Raw genomic sequence first — 26511 nt, 5'->3', positions numbered from 1 at the left:
TGCAGAAACAATATAATTCACTGTGATTTGTTAAACTATCGTTTCCATTATTAGTGATTTGTCTCCTATATGCGTTTGAATTAGTGCCTATGATGTTCCATGCTTAAATTACGACAAGTTATTTTTACATCTGCGAAGGCACAGGTTCCGCACCTTTGCTGACTAAATGTGATTTCTAATAAGATTGACAGAAATGAGTTATATACTAATCAAGGTGCAATTAAGGTTTAGCAAAAGAAAATCCTACACGAGGTAAACAGCTTTATAAAGAAAGATTTCTAGTGCCTGTAATCTATAATCAGATGGAGCCTTAAAATGACAACAGAACCTTTCGCAATTAACATCATTCCAGAAGTGAATTTGTCTCAGGTGAAAGTTTAATTCGAGAACCTAAATATGTTTTTATAAATAAATAAATACATCTATAAATAAAATAGTACTGTAAAATGGGTTTCAGTGATACATGTAGCTATTATCACAAGATAAGTTAATTAAATTTTGATTGTGATCCAAAGCAGTCTTAGTAGAGGTGTCCTTTTCTATTGAGCGCAATTTTATCCCTTCAGTTTACATGCCAGAGTATGGATGTGAGTTATGTATTTGTCTTTATCTCTGAGGAGCTTTAACAGATCATATATCTTGACCATGACAGACATAAGCAAAGTGGTGATCCCAGCATACTGCTCTGCCATCACATCATTATGAAATGTTGATAGTATGGCAATCGGGAAGTCGAAGCATGTTTGGTTTGCATCCTCCTTACAAGCAGCTCTGTTTATTGATTTGTACTTGGGCTATAAGGGTTTAAGTTTCCTAACGATTCACCTGCGGTTCTTTTCCTCTTTGACCAGAAAGAGTGTACCCTTGGGATATTACCTTATCCTACAACTGTCAGTCTGCTCAGCCACACTCTGCCGCAGCAAAGCCAAGATACCCTTGAGTTCTGTAAAACACACCTCAGGCTGCACAAAGTTTACAAATGAAATTGCAAAATGCAATCATTAAGCATTTATTTATTTAAATAGCTAATGTTTACATGTTATATTCAATTCACGTGTTATCTGATTGAAACAAACATTGTCGAAACTTAAATAAGCTCAACCATGTTTTCTTTTTCTATTTCTAAGCCCTGACAGTCATTCAGTAGTTAAATGATGCAAAGTTGCAAAGTTTGTTGTTCACATTACTCACATGAATTCCTGCTTTTCTCATTTAAACCATTACCGAGGTGAAGCAAGCATAAATCCTCTAGAGCATGGGGCCCAATCCAAATTTTATGTTCTTTGGTCAAAGTAGCAGTCTGAAAATAACCAATCAGACATTTTTCCATTATTTTTTTCCCACAATACAAGGAGAAAATACTTAAGTTGGGAAAAAAGAATACATGAAGAAGGAACCATTAAGGCTGGATCAACTACTCAGTAGATTGTTTCACACCTTTTTACAGTTTAACATCAGTAGCAGCACTACTGGGTGTTTTATTAAGGACTTTTCATTACATAGTTGTTCATGGTTCAATATTTTTACCGTCAGAATTGATTTTATTTTGTCCACCACATATCCTCTTTTTACTTTCAACAAACATCAGGACTTAAAATACTTTTGACTACCAATTAGTAATTCTCGTTGGAAGCCAGTCCTGTAGAGCTGAGATTATTTCACTGTAGATAATTGTAATTATGGTAATTATAGTGCGGTTTATAAATATAATTATCCACATTCTAATCAGACCGAAGAACAAAATAGCCGAAAACTGTGTTTAAATTGATACAGCCTCCGTGTGAGACTAGAGAGGGTTCATCTTATCCTATGCGGCATTAGCTAAGTGTGATGCGTCTGCTTTTCTAATGGCTGGGAGTCTTGGGGACACAGGTTCCTTCACTGGAAATCTTGCACAAAGCGCAACGTCTCTTGGCCCTGATTCGGGAGTGTGGGGACCAGGATTGGCTATTATCTTTCGAGGACTGCTACTGAAGAGCATTGGGAAGTTGCAGTCAGATCCCCAGGTGCACTGATGTACACAGAAGAAATTGAACAAACAGAAAATAAGTGAGATAGAGGGCTGTCTCTCTGCAGAGCAACATCACAAAACCACCCCTGGCTATTAACTTTACACCCCTCCCTGTTCCAAGTGTCTTCTTAACATCATGCTATCTTAAACATTGGGCGGTACATCCATTTAGACAGAGTACTCTGTGGTAAGGGAGGTCATTGGTAAACCAGAGCAATTCCTCTCTATACAACATGGCACTAAATCGCTTAACTAACCTATGTCAACCTACTGGAAAGCAAGTGGTAGCTTTTTTTCAATGTGTTTTATTCTTCATATAGTATGAGAAATTGACACTAGTCGTGAGCGCATTTACAGTCTTAGCAGTAGCTTGTCCGGGAACACCCGCAGGCAACTGAATAAAGAGACAAAGCTCAGACAAGAATCCACCGATGACTGCGTAGGCTGCAGCAGACAGACAATGTCAGAGAAGAGGAAAAGTCACATCTGGTTGTCCAACCCCAAAGTAACTTGCAAATAACAAATGGATAAAAAATAAATCAACATGGCGGCCCAGCGGCCAAGTGGTTGGCGTGTCGGCCTCACAGTCCTGGGGTCGGTCCTTACTGTGTGGAGTTTGCATGTTCTCCCCGGACTTGTGTGGGTTTTCTCCGAGTACCCCGGTTTCCTCTCACAGCCCAAAAACATGCTGGGTAGGCTGGTTGATCACTCTAAATTGCCACTGCCATCACCACTGCTTACAAGCCAGCTGTAACTGAGAGGCGGTGGCAGGCTCCAGATGAAAAAAGGCCCTGGGTGGCCTTGAGCACATGTCTCCACTCATCATAATATACCCCCACAGTGAATGGAGAGATGAAGAGTGTGTGGAGGTGTTTGTTGCTGGCTGGAATACATCAGATAGATGAAGAAGACGGATGATTGCATGCCTAAGAAAACATTGTGTCTGATTCTAGGAGTTTATTATAGGGAACGTGCCTGTAGTTAATAACCATGTGTTGTATCCACAGTTCAGTTGAGAAGGCATAAGGGAAAATAAGGAGAAAAGACAAGAAGAAAGGAAAGTAATTTAAAAAAGGAGTATTGAACCGCACTGAGAAGAATAAAGATATTCCAAGCGGGGAAGAAAATCATTCAAATTTTAGGAAAAAATTGTAATCTTGTCAGAAAATAGGCACAACATATTAAATCATAATTATACGACAAGTAAGCCGCAATATAATACACCTATGAATCCTGTGACAGCAAAGGTACGATTAAGATCGCCATGTGTGTCAGAAAAAGCATTGTGATAAAATGTAACTTATTATGCTATCATGATATGAATATTAATCTAATTAACTATGCAAAGTGGGTCTATTCAGATGCAAAATATTTGCAAATTTGCAAAATAATTTTTAGTAAACTCCAAATACACTGGACGATTTTTTCGAATTATGCTAGGTGCTATAGTGCTTTATTTTTCATTGGACTTTACATTTTTTGTTATATTCCTTTTTTTTAGTCCTGCTTAGAAAACATTTAACTGGGATAAAAGACTGTAAATAAAGATGACTAATAATGTGCTCATAAGTGCTAATAAATAACTGCTCCAAAGTCACAATTTTTCCAGCAAAACAACTCTTTCATGATGCTTTTTGAACACAGAAAATAAGGCCTATGCTCTAATTTTAATTATTATCCTCACAACAACAGATGGAAATATACATTGCCATCTGTGCCATTGAACATTTTTCCTTTATGTGCTATTTCTACATAATTAAGTTTGATTTATTTTCCTCTAATATGTTGTTGTTCCAAAACATATCCCTCTAGCTCAAGAAATGTCCAAAACAGTCTACTGTCTGTGGAATAGATATTTCAGGCCAGTAGTTTTAATAGATTCTCAGAAGATGTGACCTTTGGCGTATGAGGCAGATCTTGGGGTGATGGAGGAACAACTGGACCCTGGTTTATGAAATGTTTGCAGGGGGAAAACAGTGGGATGATTGTTTGCTCATTTTTTGCTCGATAATACAGTGAAGCAGGGGCAAAAGTTTTATATACTGCGAATGGATTCCAGCACAGTGTAAAAAAAAACACCTTTCCCACATATCTACCTTAGAGTTCATATGTGCTTGGTTCAAACCTGGGCTTTCTCTGATACTGTATGTTTAGATCAAATATGTCATTGAGTGGAGAGAGAATTCCCCAAATTTTCCCCTAAATGATCAACTCTATATTACAGCAAATAAGGTCATGGCTTTTTTTCTTTTCTTACTTTGAGTAGCACCACTTTTCAGGCCAAACAACAACTCAGATCACAATGGGGGGGGCTATCACACTTTCCAACATTTGTTTAGCAATAGGATTAACTAAGATTAATGCACCCTTCATTTTTGTTATACTATAAAAAGGAAAACTTATTTTTTAGACCAAACCAAGGACCAATTTATTGAGTGTATAAGAGGCAAGGAAACGTCGACCCGTTTGAATGCCAGTTATGAATCATTAAGTAAAAGTACCATTAAAAATGCATGGCCTGTAGACCACCAACAAGTCTTGGAGTGGATTCAGTAAACAATCGTGCCCACACACACAGTATGTTTGTGCGCCACAACCACAAGACTGACTACCTTCATGTGGCAAATGATCTATTCAAAGTCAACCACACCCTTGTGCACTATCGTAAGCCCCATACTGTATGCTCAGCCTGCCTCACACACATGAAATAAGGGCACATTAGAATCCTTTCGGCTAAATTTTAATTGGTAACATAGAGGGAAATCTGACATCTATTCCCTCCCGGCATAGTCTTGCTGAACCTCATTGGCTTCTCCCGTCAATGGATCCTCCTTTAAGCATAATTACCCCTCTGTCTATGAGCAGAGTATTGGTTTCCTCTAGTTTAGAAGCAGTAGCCTCCTTGTTCCCTCTATCAATCTAGACCATAGATAGGTCACCTCTCCTGAACAGCCACAGAAAGCCTTGAGCTATAATCAAAGCCTGTGTGTATGTGTGTGTGTGTGTGTGATCATTTGTTGGTGCATGTGAGTCTTGTTCTCATTTGCGTATTGGTGTGTGAGCACATATGCGTGATTTCCTCCCTCTTACACTTGGTATTGTGCATTAGATCAAAGCCACAAACCCCTGTAGGCTTGACACACTCTACCAAGGCTGTAGCAATAGTAAAGAACCGCCGCAGTAATTCTGCTGATACGGTACGGTGTTTTAAAATAAAATAATAAAATAAGAATAATAAGCTGAGTGGGGGAGCGAGCTCTCTTTGCGCAACGGGGGATCACAGAAAATTCTCATTGTTCTGCGGAGGTGGCGTGTTGACAGAATACAGCAGAGGAGGTTTGGGAGAAGAAAGTAATATGTGTTGAGCTATAGATCTCCCCTCGCCTGCTTCGCTGAAGTATTTCCCTAAGCAGCGACGGCAACAAGATTTCTAGGGAGGCTGGAATGCAGTGGGTCACTGATTTGGGAGTGCTTTGCTCGCGGCTAATGGTAAAGCCTAGACATATTTTCAAATAATATGTCAATAATACCAGACTTGCCTACATTGATGTTCAAAGTTCCTATAGGAATGTGGGATTGTGGGATTTGAGAAGGATCTGCAAGAAGCTATTACAATTCAATGGAGAGTGAAAACATTTTGTCAATTTACTGTCATTATATTTCAAGCTTTTCAACTCAATACTTTATAAATAGCTCATACTTTACTATATAGGAAGAGATAACCGGGTTCTGGAGCCCAATCTGAAACCAGATCAAGATCTTACATATGTATTCTGAATTCAAAACTGGTCTCTAGTGTGTGAAGAACAGAGTGTGGTATACTTATTGTAAATGATGATATTTTCATGAATTCTTATATCGCTCTCCAAGAGTGATTTTTTTTCTTATTCTTCAGATCATACAAGAAAAGGGCATGTGCCCTTTGAGCCTCCTTTTCTTGCTCACCAATTTATTTGGCTGTGATTATGCTCTTTTGTCACATGAAAAGATTCTGTTCTACAATAGCACTATACTTTTGTGAAGAAGGAGGGGGGACACCTTTTTAAAGCAATCTCTTTATCACTATCTTTTCTTTGCCAACTTCAGCAAGGTTGACTTGATGAATAATAGAAGAAATTGTGACCTTTGCAGTATGAGTTCAGGGCTTCTTTGGCTTCTGTCTGATCTGATGAGTGCTTTTGATCATAATGATACAGGAGAGCAGAGAAGCCAGTGGTACACTTTTTTTTGTTCACACATCTACCTACCCTACCATCAGACTGACTTGCTGACAGTGTTTGGGAGTCTCACCTCTCTACTTGTATGACTAGCCAAGACAAAACTTGGTATCCTATAGTGACAAAGGAGACATGGTATCAACATAACTGTAATCATGCCCTTAATTTATGGGGGTGGGGGCAATTCCATTTTCTTGAAGTAATCTACAGTATTATTCTATTTCCTGGTAAGAAATAAACCCAGCAAGAAATTAAACAAAGGATGACAATGATTTATGTTTCTGTTAAGGGTTTGTTTTACTCCAATATATTAAACTGGCCTCCGTGCCTTTGTGTCACATAGCTAATCACCCGCGCAAAGCTTTTCCACTTTTCACACCTGACAAAGTATCGTCTGTATCTTTGCCCGATGAAGTGCTGCCAGATGGAAGTATGGAAATAATACACTTCTACCCTGGGGAACAGACAGGAACAACAGGAAAAGTGCAAGGCAGAGTTGACAAAAATGAAAGTGTCATGGTATGCCACAAGTGGGAGAATGATGTCCTTATTAAAATGAAATGTGTAATCTTGAAAAAACAGCATTTCCACAAAAGATTTCAACTCCGCTTTTGAGTACCTAGATGTAAAAGGAAATTAAACAAACATGAAAAATCAATCCCTCACAGGAGATAGACTGTGGCAATGGATGAGGGGTTAAGCCTGGCTTTAAGTGCTCCAGCCAAGTGAAGCGTGAAGTAAGGTCAAAATACACAAACGTAATGGTGCAGGCCATAGAGAATTGCCTTGTTCTGAGAGGGGAGAGAAGGCAGCTCATTGTTTGATTACTCTTCTAAAACTGTGATTGGTCTGTTATAACAAAGGATGTGTGACTTTTGTGTAGTAAAGGTTGAACTACTAAGGCAGTGTAATGCTTTTGGCACTGACTAATCTGCTGAGTAATTAACTTTTTCATAATATATCACCTCTTAATTCTCAGTGTTTATACATTACTACGCAGACAGTAATATGTGCATGGGTAATAAATTACGCTGCAGAATTACTGATAGCGTGGTCAACACTTCCGCGAAACATCTTTAGTGGGAAGCTAAATTGGCTATGTGATAAATCATTTACTGCTTCACTTCTGTAAATTACTGGAAGTGCTTTGAAGGATAACAGGACTCAAAGTACCACCGTTTGCCAAGGCTAAACATTGTTTGTCTTGTATTTGAGGCAAAATATATGAGAAGTCACTGTCTTGTCAGTTTACAAAGTAATATAATTTGCAAGTTTTGCTTGTTTTATTTTCCGGCATATTTTACAACAGGTGATATTATAGCAGTAGAAATAGTCAAACTGTTTGCCTACACAAACTGAAGGCAATGTTATCAACCTTGAGAAAGGACTGATGAATCATTTTGCCACAGATGAGTTAGTTTTCCTCTACTTCTCATTTCCATTTTAAGCACCGAGAGTGATACAATGACACAGTCTGTCACCTGTGTTGGTCTTTTTTGCCAAATTGTACTAAGTAATGACTTGTAGTTGTTTAAAACCATCAGGAGAGTGGTCATGTGACAACAGGATATAATGCAGACAAACTGAAAAGTGTTCAAGTGACCAAGAAGCACCATTTTATAAAAAGTAGCTTTGTGGTTAGCGTATCAGCCTCACAGCTCTGGGGTCCTGGGTTCAAATCCAGGTCGGTCCACCTGTGTGGGGTTTGCATGTTCTCCCCGGCTACTCCGGTTTCCTCCCATATTCCAGAAACATGCATGGTAGGCTGATTGGACAAATTGCCCCTAGGTCTGAGTGTGAGAGTGAATGGTTGTCCGTCTCCTCGTGCCCTGCGATTGGCTGGCTACTGATTCAGAGTGTCCCCCGCCTCTGGCCCAAAGTCTGCTGGGATTGGCTCCAGCACCCCCCGCGATCCTACTGACAATAAAGCATTGAGAAAATGAATGAATGAATAAATAGTTCATGGTCCCCCTGTGTAAAACAATGTCGGGTAACTTATATTGTCCTTGCTGAACCTTCATGAGAATCCCCAAATGTAGAAAAAGGACAGTCTATAAATAACCTTCATGTGAAAAAGGGCTGCTCAAAAATTTCTTAATATACAAATCACAAAGTTCCTATTGTCGAACAATGACAACAGAGAATATACTATTTCTACACATAAAATTACTCAATTTCTGAGCACAGCCATTGTGCAACAAACGTAACATCAGTCACTTCACTCGCCTACAGCACATAAATGCTGATTCACTAGAAACAGGTAAAACGTAGCTAAGAAAAAGGCGTACACTCGATTTCTGTAGCTTTGCAATATATTTCTGCCTTCTTGTTTCTTTTTCTGAGAATCAAACAAAGACAGCTTCATCTCCTCGATCGTGTTTGGTGGGACAGACATCATGTTTATCACCCAGTGGCTTTGCTTGCACGCAGCACATTTTTTTTTATTTTCTCTGTTTTCGTAGCTAAGTAATTTGTGTATTTAGATTCTTTGAGCAAGTCTTTCAGAGAGATATTTATACTAACTCATGTCATCATTAATTAATTAATCATGCAAGATGTAAAGTTCACACAGAATGGTACAAACTATAGTTTTAGGCCTAGATTCTTTAGCAATTCATTGTCTTTTACAGAAAAAAACACCATCCATCCAGTCTTCAAATATAATTTCAAATGGCCTTGATATGATTCTTTACTGGATTGACTTTACATTTTCTACTACTAAAAAAATTTAAAAAAGAGGAAGGAAATCTGACTGTTCCCCCCACCAGCAGTTTACAAATGTTACGCCACTTTGTTAAACCATCCTCAACAGAGGGAATCTAGAGAGTATCTACACCACTGTACTGTAGCCTATCTGACCATGTGTTTCGTCATGCTTCATGGATTCAATCATCAATCATGTACCCTATAGAGACATTGTTTTAAGTCAATTAAGACATGGTTCATTGGATTTGGAAACACTAGTTTTAAAGGAGGATCTGATAAACAATTGTGCCAAATTACACCCACAACATTAGTAAATATAGCTTTACAGAGTTTGTTCAAGACTGATGTGTGGATCTGTTATCCTTTGGTGAATGTTGTGAATAATACAGCATGTATGAAAATACATCTGAGACACTTAAGTGGCAAAGATAAGACAGTCACAGTGATAAATCAATAGTGGCATAGAAGAGACTTAACACAGTGTGTGATGTCACACACACACCAATGCCATTGCATTGCATGTCATGCACCAGATCATTCTGGATTGATATACTGGTTGTAGTAAGCTTTGGATAAAATGTACAAAACTGAAGTCTCTGATTTCTGTATCCAATGATTTACAGGGAACGTAAATTATATCATTCACGGTTTTAAGCGCATATAGAATGAAGGTAATCCGTTTTTTCCACCAACAATCGCACTTTAAGATAAAAAAAAGATTAAATAAATCCTATTTGGAGCAATATGTAAATCATAATTGTTGCTGTCAGGCTCGTGTCTGTCAGTGATATCACAGAAATTCTGTGCTCAGTCCCGTTTTAAAAAAATGGAGTCTAGTGTAATTCTGGGAGTAACGGACACTTGAAAAATAGCTTAATAAAACTAAAAGCACTTTTTAAAATCCAGGACAAAATGTGTTTATTTCATCGCTAGGTGATGGAAGACACTTGGTGCAGTTCACTATAATGTAAATGTTTACTGATTCTGTAAAGCAGAAATTTCACCGTGGTCTGTCTCTTAAATGCCCAATTTCAAAACGCCGGCCCAGTAGAGCTGTCAGCCATTGTGCAAGTCTAGTTCCGGTATTACACACCATGGCTTAGTCTCTATCTGTTGTGGAGGGGAGAAATGTATAATCTCCTATCTGAGAAGTGGGAGGAAAATAAGGAGGGAATTCATGCCATTATTGTCTAACCTTTTAAAAATGGATTTGGCAGTATGACTGGATAAAGGGCTGAATGGGATCTGCAAAATATATGTCCACCCTGCGACGAAAAGGAAGAAAGCAATACAATTATTCTAAAATAGAACGCGAGAGAACTTTACAGCATTAGCAAGTATGCATTTCTTGTCACTTCTGCGTATACTTGATGCAATTCACTCGTGTTTTATTGTATCGAACATTTCTGGCAGGATAACTTTATTACAACGTCAAAACTTGACTTGAAGGCCAATCACTGATGCATTGATTGACCAACCATTGTACTTTGCGCATATATATATATATATATATATATATATATATATATATATATATATATATATATATATATATATATATATACATATACATATATATGTACATGTATATGTATATGTATATGTATGCATGCCACAGGAAATGTTTCCACAACCGCTCTGTGTCACTGGTGGTATGTTATTTGTGTTCTTTGATAGGATACCATTGAAGGGGAAAATAATAAATTGTATTTTATTTCCCATCTGTCGGGCTGAATTCTGGTAGAATCTAGGTAGCTGACTCACGCTGACAATGGCTTGCACATCTTTATAGCTATTGATAAATATTTCTCTATTTCCTTATCTAGAAGGCTTATGAATACAGTACATTCATAGAGGATATAACTTGGCACACAGCTATCCTGAGAAAAATAATGCAAGATAAAAACAAGCATCAATTTTAGTGACTCAATTGTTGAATCAGGGTTGTTAAACTCGTGACCACTGGGGCAACTGGAGGCCCACTGGACAGTATTTAGTAGCGCTCTATACAGTGTGTACCTATATTCCTCATAAGTCCCATCCATGTATACAGTGGCACGCAAACATTTGGGCAACCCGGGTATTCCATTCTGTGTGCATTTTTATGCTTTGAGGTGGGGTGTTTGTCTTGTGTTGTCAAAGAATTGCCATAGTTCCACTTTTTTACCCAGGCTGTTGATTTGTTTACTCTTATGTGGATGATGGCAGTCATATTGCTGTTTTAAGACTCAGTTACTCATGAAAAGTATTATAGCTCTGGTTTAGTGCTTCAATACTATATACAAGAAATCTAATTCTACTTCTCTGGCAAAGGCGGCCGCGGTTGTAACTGGGGACTTATGAGCTCTGTGCTCATCTCCTACCAATTCACCTCAGGATGACATGGCTTGTTCTTGCAAGCTTGTAAGACCTGTGTTCACCCTTCAATTAAAGTAGTATAGTACCAACATTAGCACAGCAGACCTCTGAGTAGAGGAACACTCAAGACGTTTGCTCCACTTTTTATTGGTGTTGACCAGGCTTTTATTTTCTCAAGTTCAGGACAATTGTGCCATCATTGATTTTAGGCTCAAGTGGTGTATCTGTTTATCTTGGGTGTTTTCCTATTTCACTTAACTCTTAAAATGATAGTTTGATCTCCAACATCTTATGTGCCATCTTCTAGATTTTTGCTAATAACAACTTGTGTTTAAAGGGGAACCAAACTTATTATGGATACTTTTATATATCCTATGTGGATGTTGTCAGCACTGTACATAAATACGACTCAAACATGGGACATGAAATTTTATAATTTCAAGAAAAATGTTAACTAAGATGAGATGAAATATTTTCAGTCTTTTATTCTGTTCAGTCTACAAATTTATCAGAATGCAACATGAATTTGCCTATTCATTAAGAAAAACTACTAAGAATTTGTAATTATCAAACTGTGCCAAGCTACAAAATTATTGATGGTAGGACAATGTCTCACATCTCGTTCAAGGTGGTGTTATATCATCCACCAACAGAAAAAGAAATCATGTTCAATTTATTATATTGTAATTTCTTTAGAAAAGAAAGTGTCCTTTTACACCAATTTTAGCATTTACCATTGTTTCTTACACCGTCACATTTCCTACAAGAGTGTTAAAGCAACTCATAATTTAGCACATTTAACACTCAGATGTACTTTCATAGTGTTGTTCTCCCTGAAACTGTTACTAGTAAAAGTACAATTAAAAATATTTTTTTAAATTCCATCAGTATACTGATGCTTCACACAGGTGCAAAGAAGTGATTCTTGTTGATTCCAGTCGTAGTGTGTTTGTCCACATCTGTGTTGTGTGATTGGTGACCAGTCTAAGTTGTAGTCATACTTTCACTTGATCTGAGATGCAATAGGATCCCGTTTTTTCTGAGACCCTGGAAAAAATGTGAGATTGATATTACATTGAATTATACATGGATTTGATGCACACTGATCATTTAAAATGACCATTGGGCTGTTATTGCATAAACCCCCAGTTTCTAAAGAAAGAAACTACTGGGGGTAAAAAAAGCCAATATGGTTATTGCATTTACAAGGCCAGCCATCTCATCCTTGCTTCTGGCAATCGAAAAACTCATCTATGAATAGCTTTTACCAGCAGTTGTTGAACATATTATATAAATATACTGTGCCATAGATGAAAGTGTAGTTTTGCAAACTTTGCTTCAACTCCACTATGGAATTAATAATAAAAATGCATTCTTTTTTTTATTCAAACTTTTTTTAGTTGTAGAAAGATTCTGTGATTGCTTGTCAAGCCCATCACATGTTCACTTTATTGTCAAAGCAGAAGCTTATTAGAGCTGAAAGAAAGAGGTGCCTCAGGATATCAGCTCAGTACATTATTGACAAACTACATTACTTGACACTGTAAAAGTTCACTTCTGAAATTAACTCTCAAACAGAGTTGCTGTAGGTCTCAGAAATCCAAATTTAAGTCTTTTTAAAACCGTAATGAATACAATTTATTTCTCATCAATACCAGGAAAAAGTACTAAAGATTTAACGAAAAGTTTAATTACTAGCACAGTATATGAATTTATTCACCAAAGTCCATACTATCTCCGCTTGTAATGTCGGCGTAGACCCAAATGCGGTCTGGAAGTCGAGTGGAGTGCAGCAGAGTGAGTCGCATTGGGCCTCAATACTCTGACTCCTGACGTGGCACAAAAATGACTGATGGACAGGATTTGCTGCTGGTATTATATGACCACCTTGTGCTTTTGGAATTTGCAATGGGATTAGAATTCCTTTATACTCAATGTTCCAAGTGTTCTTGCACAAAGAACCGCATGCTTTATGTGCGTTTCCTCCAACCTTCAACCGTGCCATGACCTGTTCATCCTGAGGCCATAGATCATTAAACTTGCACTTACTCGTGGGTGAAAGTACGCTAATTTGGTTCTGCTATGCTAACTAAACTGTCGACACAGAACTGAGCACGCACAGCAATATCTCCTGATGTTTAATACATTCTTAAAGTGCAGTGGGACTGAAATGGTATGCGTGTTTTAAATAAAAGTAACTTAGATAGAGCTTTCAAAATTGTAGTTGCATGTATGACATTTTAGAATTATAGACGTTTTAAGGCCTTAAATTCAGAATATTGGATTTAGGACTGTTTAAGACCCTGTGTATATTCTGCTCAAAATACTACCTTAAATTACCTGATAAAAACATTCATTCTTTGTAGAAACTGTATAATTCTTAGATCGATAGGGGTCCAGTTTTCTTACACTTAAATTCCAACAACATTTATCATGCATTTCTACTATTCAGGGAAATCCATACAGACTGGAAAAAACATCTCATTATAAAAAACTGCACAATTGAAGCTATTTGACTTTATCAGCTCTCAATAATACCGCACACCCTATTCAAGCAATGCGTGAATAGGGTTTTTCATACAGAAAGTAATATTCCTATTCTCACTCTACACACTTAATAACAGGTAATTTTGTTGCAAATCTTACAAAATCATACAGAATTGATGTGTGTCCACTCTTACTTTTTGCGGTGGACGGAATGCCTTTTGTGTATTGTGTATTTTTGTATTTCTTTTTTGAAAACCAGATATATTTGGTAAAATCCTAATACAGTTTGCGAGGGTCAATAAGCCTGAAGGGGAGGACATAGAGAGAGAAAAAGCACCTTTGGGTCATTACGCTACAGACAGTCACATGTAGATGCCATCTCATTCTTCATTCTCCCTCTCTAGCGGGAAGGTATGAGGGCATTGAGCCATGCTCAGTGAAGCTGACATGTGCTGAAGATACTGTAGCAAATGAAGACACATTGCAAAACTGCTGGATACTAATTGTCCTCTCACATTTTCCACAGTCTGTCACCATTGTGTCCAAGGACTGTGCAAGTGAATGGCACATGTAATACCAGCAGGTAAAAGGCCTATAGTATTTCTTATTTGTTCAGGTACTTGGCCGTGTTCATCTTATGTGTAGTCGGGTCTTTTTAAAGCCCTGATGACGGCAATTTTTCCAAGACAATATGTGCTCGCCTCAGCACAGCAGGTTCACATACACATCCAGGCATATCAGAGAAGATAAACAGAACTAAGCCGTTACTAACAGAGCACCCCAGGTGGAGAATTTAGACAGACTTTCAATCACTCAATGGACAAGTGGAGATCTATGCAGCAAATCGAATTTGTGTTTCCATAGTTCCAAACCCAATAATCAATTTTTGTCCCACCGAGGTACGAATTAAGAATCTACATGGACCAAAGTCACCTTGGCAACACGTTGGTTACATGAAGCTAAAATTACCTAAATATAATGAAAAGACATGACTACACAAAGTGTACATAAGTGAGACATCATTTCATCAAGGTTGTCTACTCGATAAGAAATTCAGTCTGGAAGCTTTCACTAACTGTTACTGAAAATGTTTTTTTTGTTTGTTTGTTTTTTGCTAGTTGTGTAAAATTCTCAGATAAACAAAAAAAAAGATTGCCCCCCGCCTCCCTAAAAAGAAAAAAAAACACACACACGTGAAATGATCGGATGATAGTCGGATGAGAGAGATAGTCAACACAATCTAATTTGACTGCCATAGAGTGAATAAAAAGAAAGTAAGTCGGCCAGAAACAAAACACTCATGAGGCCCATTTTTCCCCTCTAGAGTGGATTTAAATGATGCCATTGCGTAGCACTGCTGCATCACAATTACCTGGTTCCCTTACTCCATTAACATAAGCTTGCTATTTCCCTTTAAAAATGAGAGTTGTGAAGGGCTTGAGGGACACATGGGTGAGAGAGAACCTGAATATGTTATTGTATAAATAAAGATGGTAATGATCTATGACACTGTATGAAAATTAAATGAGGTGAAAGGGAATGGTACAGTAGTAACATTATGTAGTAAAGCACATACAATTTAAAATAGAACCTGAACGCTAGAGTTTAGCATCATTCATACTAAACAAATGAAATAATAATTTAATTGATGCTAGTGTGAGATGCTTCAAATAAGAATAATAATATTCTCTTTTTATTATTCTACTTTTCTTAAACCTGACTCTTGATCGACAGCGGTCATAAATGTTGCATGTATATTGATACAATGAAAAGTCAATTGCTCCTGTTTCCCAATTTAGTCCTTTTGATGGAGCATATCTCGTTGATAATGCCCAATGATGTGAAAAGTGGAGAAATGGAACACGAGCTTAGAAAAGTGCCAATTCAACCTCTACTCCTACTGCCGTCTTTCTGGCCATAAAATGCAGTGTAATAGGATTCCTGAGCTTTTCCAGTGACTGCTTCCACTATCACACAGACATTTAAGTGCACTAATCCATGACAAATTGTCTCATCTGATCCATGACGAATCGTCTGAGGGGCTGATAGCAGAGAGGGATGGAAGGAGGTTGCGGGGCAGGGAGGCCGAGCGAGAACGCTGTTTGGCACCTGAGTGATCCGGTAGTTATTGCCTAGTTTTGCTGTGAAAGGCTGCTTTCATTACCTCGTGTGCATGTGTATGTGTCTGTGATTGAAAAGGAGAGATCACAGGGTGTTGATTAGCTCTCTACTGATCCTCAATTTAGCGAGCAGTGTACAGTTAGCTGAAAAAAAGCAAGTGTAGCTGCTCCATTGATGAAGCAGCGTTTAAAAACGCAAAATGCAAGGTCTGGGATTGGTCAAAGCATGGTATGGTTGTTCCAACAATGTTGCGTTCACGAAGATAATATTGTTCAGATTTGATATTAATATTTTGGTATTACATTATTGATAGTAGAATATTTCCAAAAACTCCTAATGTGGTGGACTAAAGCAATACAAATATTTGAAACCATTGTGTCGTAAAATGCAGAGACAATAAAAGGCATTCTAATATCTCTCCACTTTAAGAATTTCAACCAAAACCAAACACAGTTATCGCCTGTTTGAAGAGCATTTATAAAACAAAGTACCCAATGAGATAGAATTAGATAGCCATTAATTCAAGTGCCCCATCCGGCCTTGCTGAGTTGAATGACTCTCCATTCACTAAGTGACTCTTCAAAACACTAGAAACTTGACATTGCAATTGACAACAGCCAAAAATCATGGCGAGAAACATTATCATGCTTGGTGATTTGAACCAAATGTGTGCAAGTACCCTTTTGGGTGCCATGAGTAGAATATTCAGAGCTGATTGTGCATAGTAATTCGAATTTTACCTCATTTGGAGGACAGTGTAAGTCAAACAAAACCATTAAATGAGTTTTGAGTAGTCTTCTTAACATTTTCTTCCCTGTTGTCATGTACATATGAGAGTAAATGTTATGTATTATTTGAGAAATAGAGAACCTTCCTTTGAGAGAAAGAAAAACCTGTCACAATTTATCATAGAAAATTATAGGTTGAATAGATTAAAAAAAAGAATACATTTTGCAATTGGATTTCTGCTTGGCAAAAGTGCTGCAGTTTTTTTTTACTATAAGGCGCACCTTACTATAGATCTCAGCAACCATATTTTACTAGATAACCGTATTTGTTCATATTATGGAATATTTAAACCAAAATACTTTACCCTGTAAAAAATTAAAAAATAATGGCTTATAGTCCAAAATTTCCAGTACTCTTATCTATCTCACCTGGCTTATGGAGAAATAAAACGAATAGTGAACATTATCCTAGACATAAAAAATATAGCCACACTTAAAGAAATATGATGAAATATATTATGTTTTCTTTCTTTTCCCTCTTAAATTCAATCTTTCAGTTAGGTATCTGATTTAGAACAAGTGACGCAGTTTATAGTTAAACAAATGCCAATGTTCTACTTAGTTATAATATTTTGAATGAATGACTTTATTCAGTATTGCTAGGATAATGCCATTAATATTGTGAACCAGCTATATTCTTTTTTAAACATCTGATTTCTTTACGCTGCTAAATCTGTAAGGCCATGTTTATATTTTGAGTCCTGTTAAGTGTTTAAGGAAAAAGCAACATTAGTGGGTGGGAGTGTGAGCAAAGATGTGCCATAAAAATAAAATAAAAAAATAAATAATAAAAAAAGCTGCTCATACATATCCTACCTAATCACAGTTGTACATATTCGCATAATGTTGGCAGTTAATTCTGTCAAACATGAAAGTGTTTAAAAAAAACTGCAAAATTAAAATGTAAATTACATTAGCTAAACTTGGCCCCAAAATGTCTTTTACTTTAAATAAATCTGGTTTCATCTCAGCATTATATTTTGTATATTAGAATATTTATTATGTCATGTCGCTCATCTTTCATGCCCAAGCTCCAAGTGCCTGTCAGATCATTTTATTTTCACGAATACCATAAAAATATGACAACCTAAGCATTTATTCACGTTAGAAATTAATTTAATCTCGCTGAGCCATAAATTTACCACACTAATTAGTCCCCACACTATAATGAGGATGGAAATTAAGATGATTTAATGGCTTAGCAAAACCTCGGACAGCTTATGTGGAAAGATGTTCTTGTGGGTACTGTATGAATGATTTCAGAAACACTCCAACATCTCCATAGGAGAGGCTGCAAAACAACACGATAAAATAAAAGCCCTTGGACACGTGTATGTTTCTTTAGCTGAGTCACAGCAATTGTAATAATGAATCTGCGTCAACTGTGGAAATGTGCTCTAAGTGGAAAAAGATTTCTTTGCATTTCGAAACATGATGACAAAATGAAGAGGAATGTGTATATATTCACCCCTGTTAGGCAAAATACAGCTTCTGAATTAACGATCAGGGTTTCACATTCATCTACGTATCTGTCAGGAAAGAGGCAGCCTTTTGATAAAAATAAAAAAAAAAAGTTGAGTGAAATAAATACAGATAACCATAGATTAGCTTTACAGCTTTTGAACTGGTAACAAGAAGGCTTGAAATGTGTTTTAAAAAGATACATCAATTAGCAGAAGGACAGTCCTTTTTGTAAAGATGTTCCGGGAAAAAAGCTACTAACGGCCTGACACAGAAAATTAATAATTTCATGCTCACTAATAGTAATTGTTATGAGGAATGCTGTGTCAAAATGTGGGGTTTTGTCAACCTCAGGATGAAAGAGGGTCGCATTCTGAATTGTATGACCTCAGAGTTCCCATGATTTGTTTTTATTTTTTATTTTTTACCACTAACATCATGACACATTAAACACACTCATTAAGCTTTCCAGTTATTTTTTAATTATACTTTTACAGTTTATGCCATAAGAATCCTCTTGATGTCTACCCTTTCTTGGCTTTATTAGCAGGCCGGCTGCTGCCAGTCAAAATGGATGTCATTTCAACCTTGCGTCCCCTTTTTCCCCCATCAACAAGATATATGTATGTTGTGTAAAAACAAACTGGGCCTGTAATATGTATCGAAATAAATACAGACTGAACAAAATATGGTTAACAAAACATTTACACCATGCTGCTTCAAAAGAGTTACGGGGCAGTTTTACAGCTGCACCCGGACCAGGAATAATGCTCGTCTATTAGATCTGAGACTCTCGTAAACTGAACTGTCAGATTCATAATAAAATAAAACACCAGCTAAAAATGCCGTTATCTTCAGACAGCCCCTCTGGGTATTGATGCACAGCGGATATGCCATTTGTATGCATTCTTTAGTTTAACAATGAGCATTGTTCCTTTTTTTCATTGAACCATGACGTTTGAGTAAAGGATGTGAAGAAATGACAACTAGAATTAGTTTTTTTTGCGGCACTGACAGTTGTACAATAAGACTTGGTCACAATTACAGGCTTCTGATATAATTTAATAGTATGTGATGTCGAACATGGCTTGGGTTTCTAGTGTTTCTCAGCAGTTATCACTCGAAAACGTTGCTCTAGCAGGAGTATAAAGTGTCAGCCGGGCGTGTGTGTGTCATGTCACATTCAACTCATCTGTCAATGAAGTGGATTATTTCTTTCGAGAGCCGAATTGGCTGCACAGAATCAGGCCGCCATCAATCTTCAGGCAGGCAAGCAGGACGCGAGGGAGGTTAGAGGCTGGCCAGAAAGAGAGCCGCGCTGCTTCCTGAACAGGTGACAAAGCAGTCAGGCGGCTGGTTACTCAATCTCTGCCTCAGTGCACCCATTTGTCATGGAAACATTTGGGATTGCAAAAAATAAAAGATCTTGAACTCATTTTTGCCCATATGCAATGTCAGCGTGTTTTTGCATAGGATGGATAGGGTGATTTTCCCAAGCATTATTCAACAGGACAAGACAACATTTACTCTCAGCTCAACATGACCTTGACAACACTTCCTCAGATAATCACGCAACCTTTCTCTTCTCTCACTGTGTGTTAATTTCTTCATGGGGGATTTCAAATTTAAACTTGTTTAACCTTTTACATTTTCATGACAATGATTTAAGTGACATATTTTGTGTGCAGCACGTCTTCAGTCATGTCTTTGCATGCTACCAATGACTTAAGGGTTCCATATTCTGTAGTGTCAACCTTCACAACACAGCAAAACATTCATCCAGTAATACTTTGGCACTGTAGGCCTCAGACGACATTACAGCAGAAAGTACATGTGAGGGAACATTTCCATCCTAGCTTCAACAGATTATTTTAATGGACTTTTTCCTTCGTAAATAATTGTAAGTGAAAAAATACTGAACATCTTTTTCTCCAGTTGCGATTTAATTGAACATGATTTGATTGTGAGTGTGAATGTTTCTGTGTGTGCCCTACGACTGACTGGTGTCCGGTTTAGGATGTAATCCGCTTTTCACCTAAAGTCAGTTGGGATAGGTGCCAGTACTACACAACACTGCCTAGGATAATCATGCAAAATGAAGGAATATATATGATAAAGTCCTATTGCAAACTTGGGTTTCTATTGTGCAGGCAAATTTCTTGCATTATTATTTGATACAAAATAAAATTCTTGAAACTTATAACCTTCGAGGTCCTACATAGCAGAAAATTTCCTTGCCGGACTTTGTGGCACTTTCATCGCTCACTGGCAAACTCCAAGTAAACGTCCATTTTTGACTCAGACGTAGCCTAGCAGAACACATGACAATTACTAACCATGCAAAATATGGACTAAATGTAGCTGGATTAATTAAGAAACTGTTTAATTTGAGTGCTGGAAAGCATTGGCATTTTCTATTTGTGAGGAAATTCTTCCACTCTTTCAGGTTATGACACTCAGAAAAAAGGGTCCTATAATTGCAGCATCTGTGGTCTAGTAAAAACACTTCTCAGAGTAGAGAAGGATTCCAGACATATTTCCATGGAGGTGACAAATGGTGCAAAATGCACTACTTTGACAGGAAGTGACTTGTTCATATGCAAATTATCCACTAAGCTATTTTTTTAAATATTTTTCTAGATATTATATTGATGTATCTAATGTCATGTCCAGTGAGTGAATACATTACTAGCAATGGTGTAGAACAGAAATTAATGATTCCACTGTAGAATGTGTCAAAGTAAAGAGGGTTTTACAAGAAGGCATCTGTTTTTCTCACATCTATTTATGGCCTCAGTGAAACTGGGAAGAAACTCATTAGAAAATCAACTCAAATTCAAATATTCATCATAACATTTCAACCTTGGGAAAAAAAAGCATCTGGTTTGTGGCACACAAAAAATAAAGAAGATAGACACTGCCTTTATAAAAGATGTGATTGGGTAAATTATATGGATGCTCCATTTCTGCATTGAAGTTTAAAAAATATGTTTATGCATGCAGTACTTTTCTGATACTATTGGGTATTATGTTCTACAGTTCACCCCTCTCTAATGACATATATATAACAAATTTGATCTTTAAAAAGATCAAAATATGTCCGGAACAAAGCTCTGATATCCTCGGGTGGATCCATGGAAATGTCAAAATTCTGCATTAATGTGCACAGGGTGTGTGGAAGCCTACTCGTCTTCACATTTTGATGCAGTTAGTGAGCCTGACAAGAAACTTCCAGAGTGCTCTGACACGAGACCATCTTGGATGACTCTCTAGATCCACGCTGAGGTGAGAAAGGCTGACTATTTTTTCTCCCACTGTTTCCCTCTGGGACCATTGCATTATTCACAAGACACTTACTGAGGCTTGGACTTCGTTGTGCATTTTTGGCAAAAAATCCGATTTGGCACAAATGAAAAAAAGAGGAACAAATGCTGGCAAAGAAACACTCTTTTAATATTCATTCACATCTCTCTGTCGCTCATCCGTCGACCCCTTGTTCCAATTAATACGTGGCGAGCCTCCAACCATATTTTGGATTTTTGGGTGTCAGCTGTTCCATAGTAGATCTACTGTAAGTCAATTTTCTGACATGCTGCCTAAAGTCACTAGGATTCTAAAACGAGCTTGGATTTGGCTTTGTTTTTTTCTTTCATTTTTGTTCCTCCTGTGCATCAAATGCAATGCATAGCACAGGGAGAACTAAGCAGAAGATAGCGTCTGTTTAACAGTTTCTGGAGAGAATCCCCGCTAATGTCTGACGCTTCAGCAAGGGAAGAAACACTCATTGTTAGAGGCTTAAAGAAAGCCTTTTTGCCTTCGACTAAAGAAGCTCCCCTTACCCATAACACCCCCTTTTACACCATTACCAATGCTGGTAAGCTTTTTCATAATCAGAGAATTAAATCTGCCGGGGCTGCTTCCTTCCTCAGTTGCCCCTGCAGTGCAGAAGGCGTCTGGCTTAATTGCCAAAGGTTTTCATTACAAAAGAGGGAAACATAATTGTCATTTCCATCCCAGGCACAGAGATCAAAGCTCCCATGGCTACCTGCACATTAATAGGGGTTTTTGCCTCTAGCTTGTTGTAGTCATTTGGCAACAAGACACAGGGCACAATTGTCACCAATTTCTCACCCCTAATCACGTACTTGCCCACAAACTTGCAGTAATAGAAGAGTATCCTGCAACACACGGTGTCAAAGTGTGTATCTTTTCGCACATAGTACATCCGAAACAAATTAAAGGCACAATTAGTCATCAGTCCCCATTGCTTTTTTTGTATAGCTGCAAGCATGGTGAATCATCATGTTATGGTACGCAACTGTTGCAAATCATCCTGACATATTGCAGCAGTCGCTTTTACACAACTAAAGCTGAGAGAAGTCTGGCTGAGTGGAAGAAGTCACATGTTCCAAACCAACACTGTGCTGTAACACTCACACCAGACAAAGCTGTACACTTACCCAGGGTGAGAATGTCGGTGCGACCAGGCCGGGCCACATGGTGTTGCTGAATGGTCTGGTAGAGTGTAGCCTGGCACAGCAACAGGAAACTGAGGCTGACCCACATGGCCAGAAAACAGGACATTCTGGGGGAGGGCATATTTATACAATTTATCTTTGTGCATATTGACAACATGCACACTTTGCATCAATCAAGAGAGGCTTGTTTTGTATCGGTCCTTGAGTGAGGGCCCATTGAGCCTTGTCATTTGCCCATCATCACTAATTAAGAAGCTAATGTGAATGTCACAATGTGTCACACTCAAGCAAATTGAATTTTAGACAACAAAACTGTGATTTCTTGGCTGTAATACAGAAGCCATTGGGTTGGATTGATGCTATAATATTGGTCATAAAATTAGATTTGCCTGTCTGTCATTAGATAATCGGTACATTCGGTTAATGTAATTCTGTTGTGACTCCAGGCTATCCAAGGTAACGGCATCACCATTCACTCATTTAGGCTCATTTACACACCTTTACACATTAACAAAGTCCATATTCGAACCTTACTTGTTTTGCAACATGAAACAGAAATGTTTGCATCAATGTGACTTTCAAGAAACACTGTTAATTTTGGTGTTAAAACCATAACAAGGCCTTCACTTTACTAAATATATTTGTGCCGTTTAGTGTATGGGTGCATGTTTATGAGCTCAAATTAGCTGATTTAAAAGCTTACGTTTCTCTACCAGTGATCTGACTTGGAAAGAGACACAAGCAGCTACCATGCCAACAATATCCAAAAATCCTGAGAGGTAAAAAGGACATTTTAAAACTTTAGCAGGAAACAGCAGAGCCTTTATAAACCGGAAAGATCAGTTCTTCTTGGTATCAGAGGTAACTTATTGCCCAAAATACTGCAGAAAACAGATTTACAACCACAAAGTATAGTTGTTATATAATAACAATAATAATAATCTTCAGATTTTGTTTAGGAAGATATTATGGTCAGAACACACTCATTAATCATAATGTAAATCACTGAAAACAAGCATCATTGTTAAATGCATCGGATCATTGATTAGTTATTATATAACGTATTCACATTGTAGTAATAGTTTTTTTAAATACTCTACATCTCGTCTCGTTCTGTGTCACAGAATGGAGACCATCCTTGATGACGTTGAGTAAACCCTCTACTAATTAGTCAAATGCATAAGTGTCATCCACACTCCTACATACGTGCAATTAAAAAAATCTTTCAACCATTTTAAATCGATTCCTGGGACAGGTAAATGCATTCCACTGATTATTTTGAGGGCCTTCGGGACCTTGCTCGAGTTTAACTCAAAAGTGATCAGAAGGCAAGGATTTCTAAAAGAAGGAAATATATACATCCATATTTCAGTCAGCAATGAGTCATTCAACCGTATACGACACCGTAACATCTAGTCCTTCGGGGCTGAGTGACTGAGTCACATTTATCTCATATCATAAAGGAGGAAAAGATAGAATAACAAGGTTCATCAGGCTTTGTTAATTAAAACCACTCCCTTGGCATATAGGAACACTGCTGTGCTCTGATCTAAAAAAATAAACCTCTCTTCTCCAGGTCTTGTTAATTTGTGTTACCATTAAGTATACTGCAGTTGGACATTGCGCGCTTGACACAAACTGTGTTTGACAAAGGTTATTGACTGGTCAATGAAGCAATGGTTTTAATACCTTTTACTATACATTTAACTCTCCCGCTTTTTACATTAACAAGAAATATTGTAGGTCATTATTACTGAACGTATGACCTAGTACTGTTTAGTAACATAATAATATTGCGCAAATATTGATAATATTGTTGTTATGGTGTCTGTTTATTCATCAAACCAGGGCCTTCTACAAGCCAACATAAATCCAGGAAAGTACAATAAATGGATGCTGTATTATACTAGGAAAGTAGACCTAATATATGGCATAAAAGTTTGTCTTTTTTTTAAATGTGCAGTCTAGAATGTTATATACAATATATGAATTGTATTTGAATCTGAAAGTTTTCATTTGATATTCAAACTCTTTGATGTTTAACAAAGTTTAGGACAATAACAAACTTTGAAAAAAATACAAACTTTACTTTGAAGTTAAACTCAACCCTTAAATACAGCTTCAAGTAAAAGCATGACTCAAAAATGACAAAATTGGTCTTACAGATTACATGAAAATCTTTGTTGATTAAGTCAAAGCAAATGAATATGCTCTTTTAATTAAAAAAACATGTTATTGATTTCGCCAAAAATATAAATTAACTGGGTTAAAGATATTCAATTAGTCTACCCATTGAAGAAAATTGGCTAAGGAGGTGGGAGTAAAATTATGTATTTTGGGATCATAAATTTCGCAGAGAAATTAAAATATTTTGTAAAACAGAAGCAGCCTACTCGAAGACATTTTTAAGCAGGCAGCGTCTCACCGCAACCAGAGTGCAGATTTTGTTCTTTTCATTTCAGGGTGAAATTGTGGACTTGCTTTGAATTAATGAAATTGATGCATGGGGGACTTTGTTGAAGTTTAGGCATTTTTAGAAACATTCACAAGCATCATGTTAAAATTGACTTTGCGTACAAAAAAACAACAACACAAACACCAGGAATGAGATCATCAATTTTATGCAATAACAGCAATCTAAGAGCCCAATGTGCCAAAATGTTTCACAAAGTTCCAGACCAATAAAATGTACCCCAGGCCCCCCATTTTAAAATGCAGAGTTTGGATTCACAGTCTTACCTGAGCAGTAAGTTCAGGAGGACCAAGAATCGGTTGGAATGGCTGCCTTCCCAGTGGGCTCACTCGTCTTTTAATTCATCCATACTGTGGAAACCTGAAATCACTGCCTGAAATTCCGGATAAGCCAAACCCAGCACACAATTCAGTTTACAAAGGCTTTCCTTTTCTGGATAGTCCCTCTTCTGCAATTGCACCACTCACTTCCTTAGAATTCCTTGGAAACATAAAGTGTCACCAAAACCAGCGCACCCTCAGGTCTGTGTCAGCCACTGGTTGGACGAAGCGGCGGCTCATCATGTCACTGCTGTATCAGCTTCACACGTGGAGATGTTTTTTCCTTTCCTTTGGCTTAGCCGTTGCCTTGCTCTCTGTAAGTAGAACTCCTATCTTGTGATGACTGGGAGCTTCTTTTGAACACCCCCACCCTCACGCTCCTTGTCACGCATGCAGCGGAAGGCTCCCGAGGAATGACTGCTCTGTTTTCTCTTGGCTGCGTCTCCTCATTGAGAAGCTGTGAGCCTCAGTCCTCTCTCCAAGCTACTAATAGAGAGTCTGTATCAGAGAGGCAGAGCGCTTGTGTGAGTGAGCATGTGTATTACAACGTACCCCAGCTGGGAAGAGAGAGAGAGAGAGAAAGAGAGAGAGAGTTGAGAGAGTTGAATCAAATCGCATGCCTTAAAGTAAAACTACCCACTTCTGTATCAAATGTTCATCAGCAGATGATGCATGCTTTATTAACCCACCCTTCATTACATCCAAGCGCTCCATCTGCAATGATATGAGACATGCAAGTTTAGCCATCGGGTCATTGTATCATGTTTAAGTCTATTCATGTGCAATAAAGTCTAAGAGGGTGTGGACCGAGGATGAGTGAATATGCCCCTCGTTGTCATCACCCTGTAGCACTTGAGGCTCGAGAGTGAAATATGTTCCGGACATTTAATAGGGGGCAGAGTGCCTCATCAGACCTTTGAAATCAGCAAACGGTCCATTAGCAGCTGGCTATGCTGTTTCTACCAGTTTTTGAAGTGTTGATAGTGGGTTGGTGTTTTACGGCCAAAAAGCTGAGGAGAATGAATATCCATCATTGACTTTGCACTGAAGGGGGGCAAAAAAGCACAAAACAATTCCACTTCGTGAGCCAA

General features: G+C 37.8%; 2 protein-coding genes across 3 annotated transcripts in view; one reads left to right on the top strand and one right to left on the bottom strand.

Annotated features, from left to right (window-relative positions):
• The window catches only part of tafa1b (TAFA chemokine like family member 1b), an 83841-nt gene extending 57911 nt beyond the window's left edge, over window positions 1-25930 (bottom strand). For both annotated transcript variants that reach the window (XR_013300537.1, XM_077602211.1), the window contains exons 1-2: window positions 25367-25930; window positions 22610-22734 (exon numbers count right to left, since the gene is read on the bottom strand). Coding sequence is in view for 1 of the 2 variants with exons in the window: in XM_077602211.1 (XP_077458337.1) it covers window positions 22610-22733 (124 nt within the window). In the remaining variant the exon portion in view is untranslated. The remainder of the gene's footprint in view (window positions 1-22609; window positions 22735-25366) is intronic.
• Window positions 1-26511, top strand: part of suclg2 (succinate-CoA ligase GDP-forming subunit beta) — a 145116-nt gene that overhangs the window by 47720 nt on the left and 70885 nt on the right. The window contains exon 3 of the mRNA XM_077602209.1: window positions 21319-21434. The gene's annotated coding sequence lies outside the window, so the exon portion shown is untranslated. The remainder of the gene's footprint in view (window positions 1-21318; window positions 21435-26511) is intronic.

The sequence above is a fragment of the Stigmatopora argus genome, chromosome 6 (genome assembly GCF_051989625.1).
Source record: "Stigmatopora argus isolate UIUO_Sarg chromosome 6, RoL_Sarg_1.0, whole genome shotgun sequence".
Lineage (NCBI taxonomy): Eukaryota > Metazoa > Chordata > Actinopteri > Syngnathiformes > Syngnathidae > Stigmatopora > Stigmatopora argus.
Note: the sequence above shows the minus strand (reverse complement) of the source record. Positions and strands in the feature narration are given on the sequence as shown.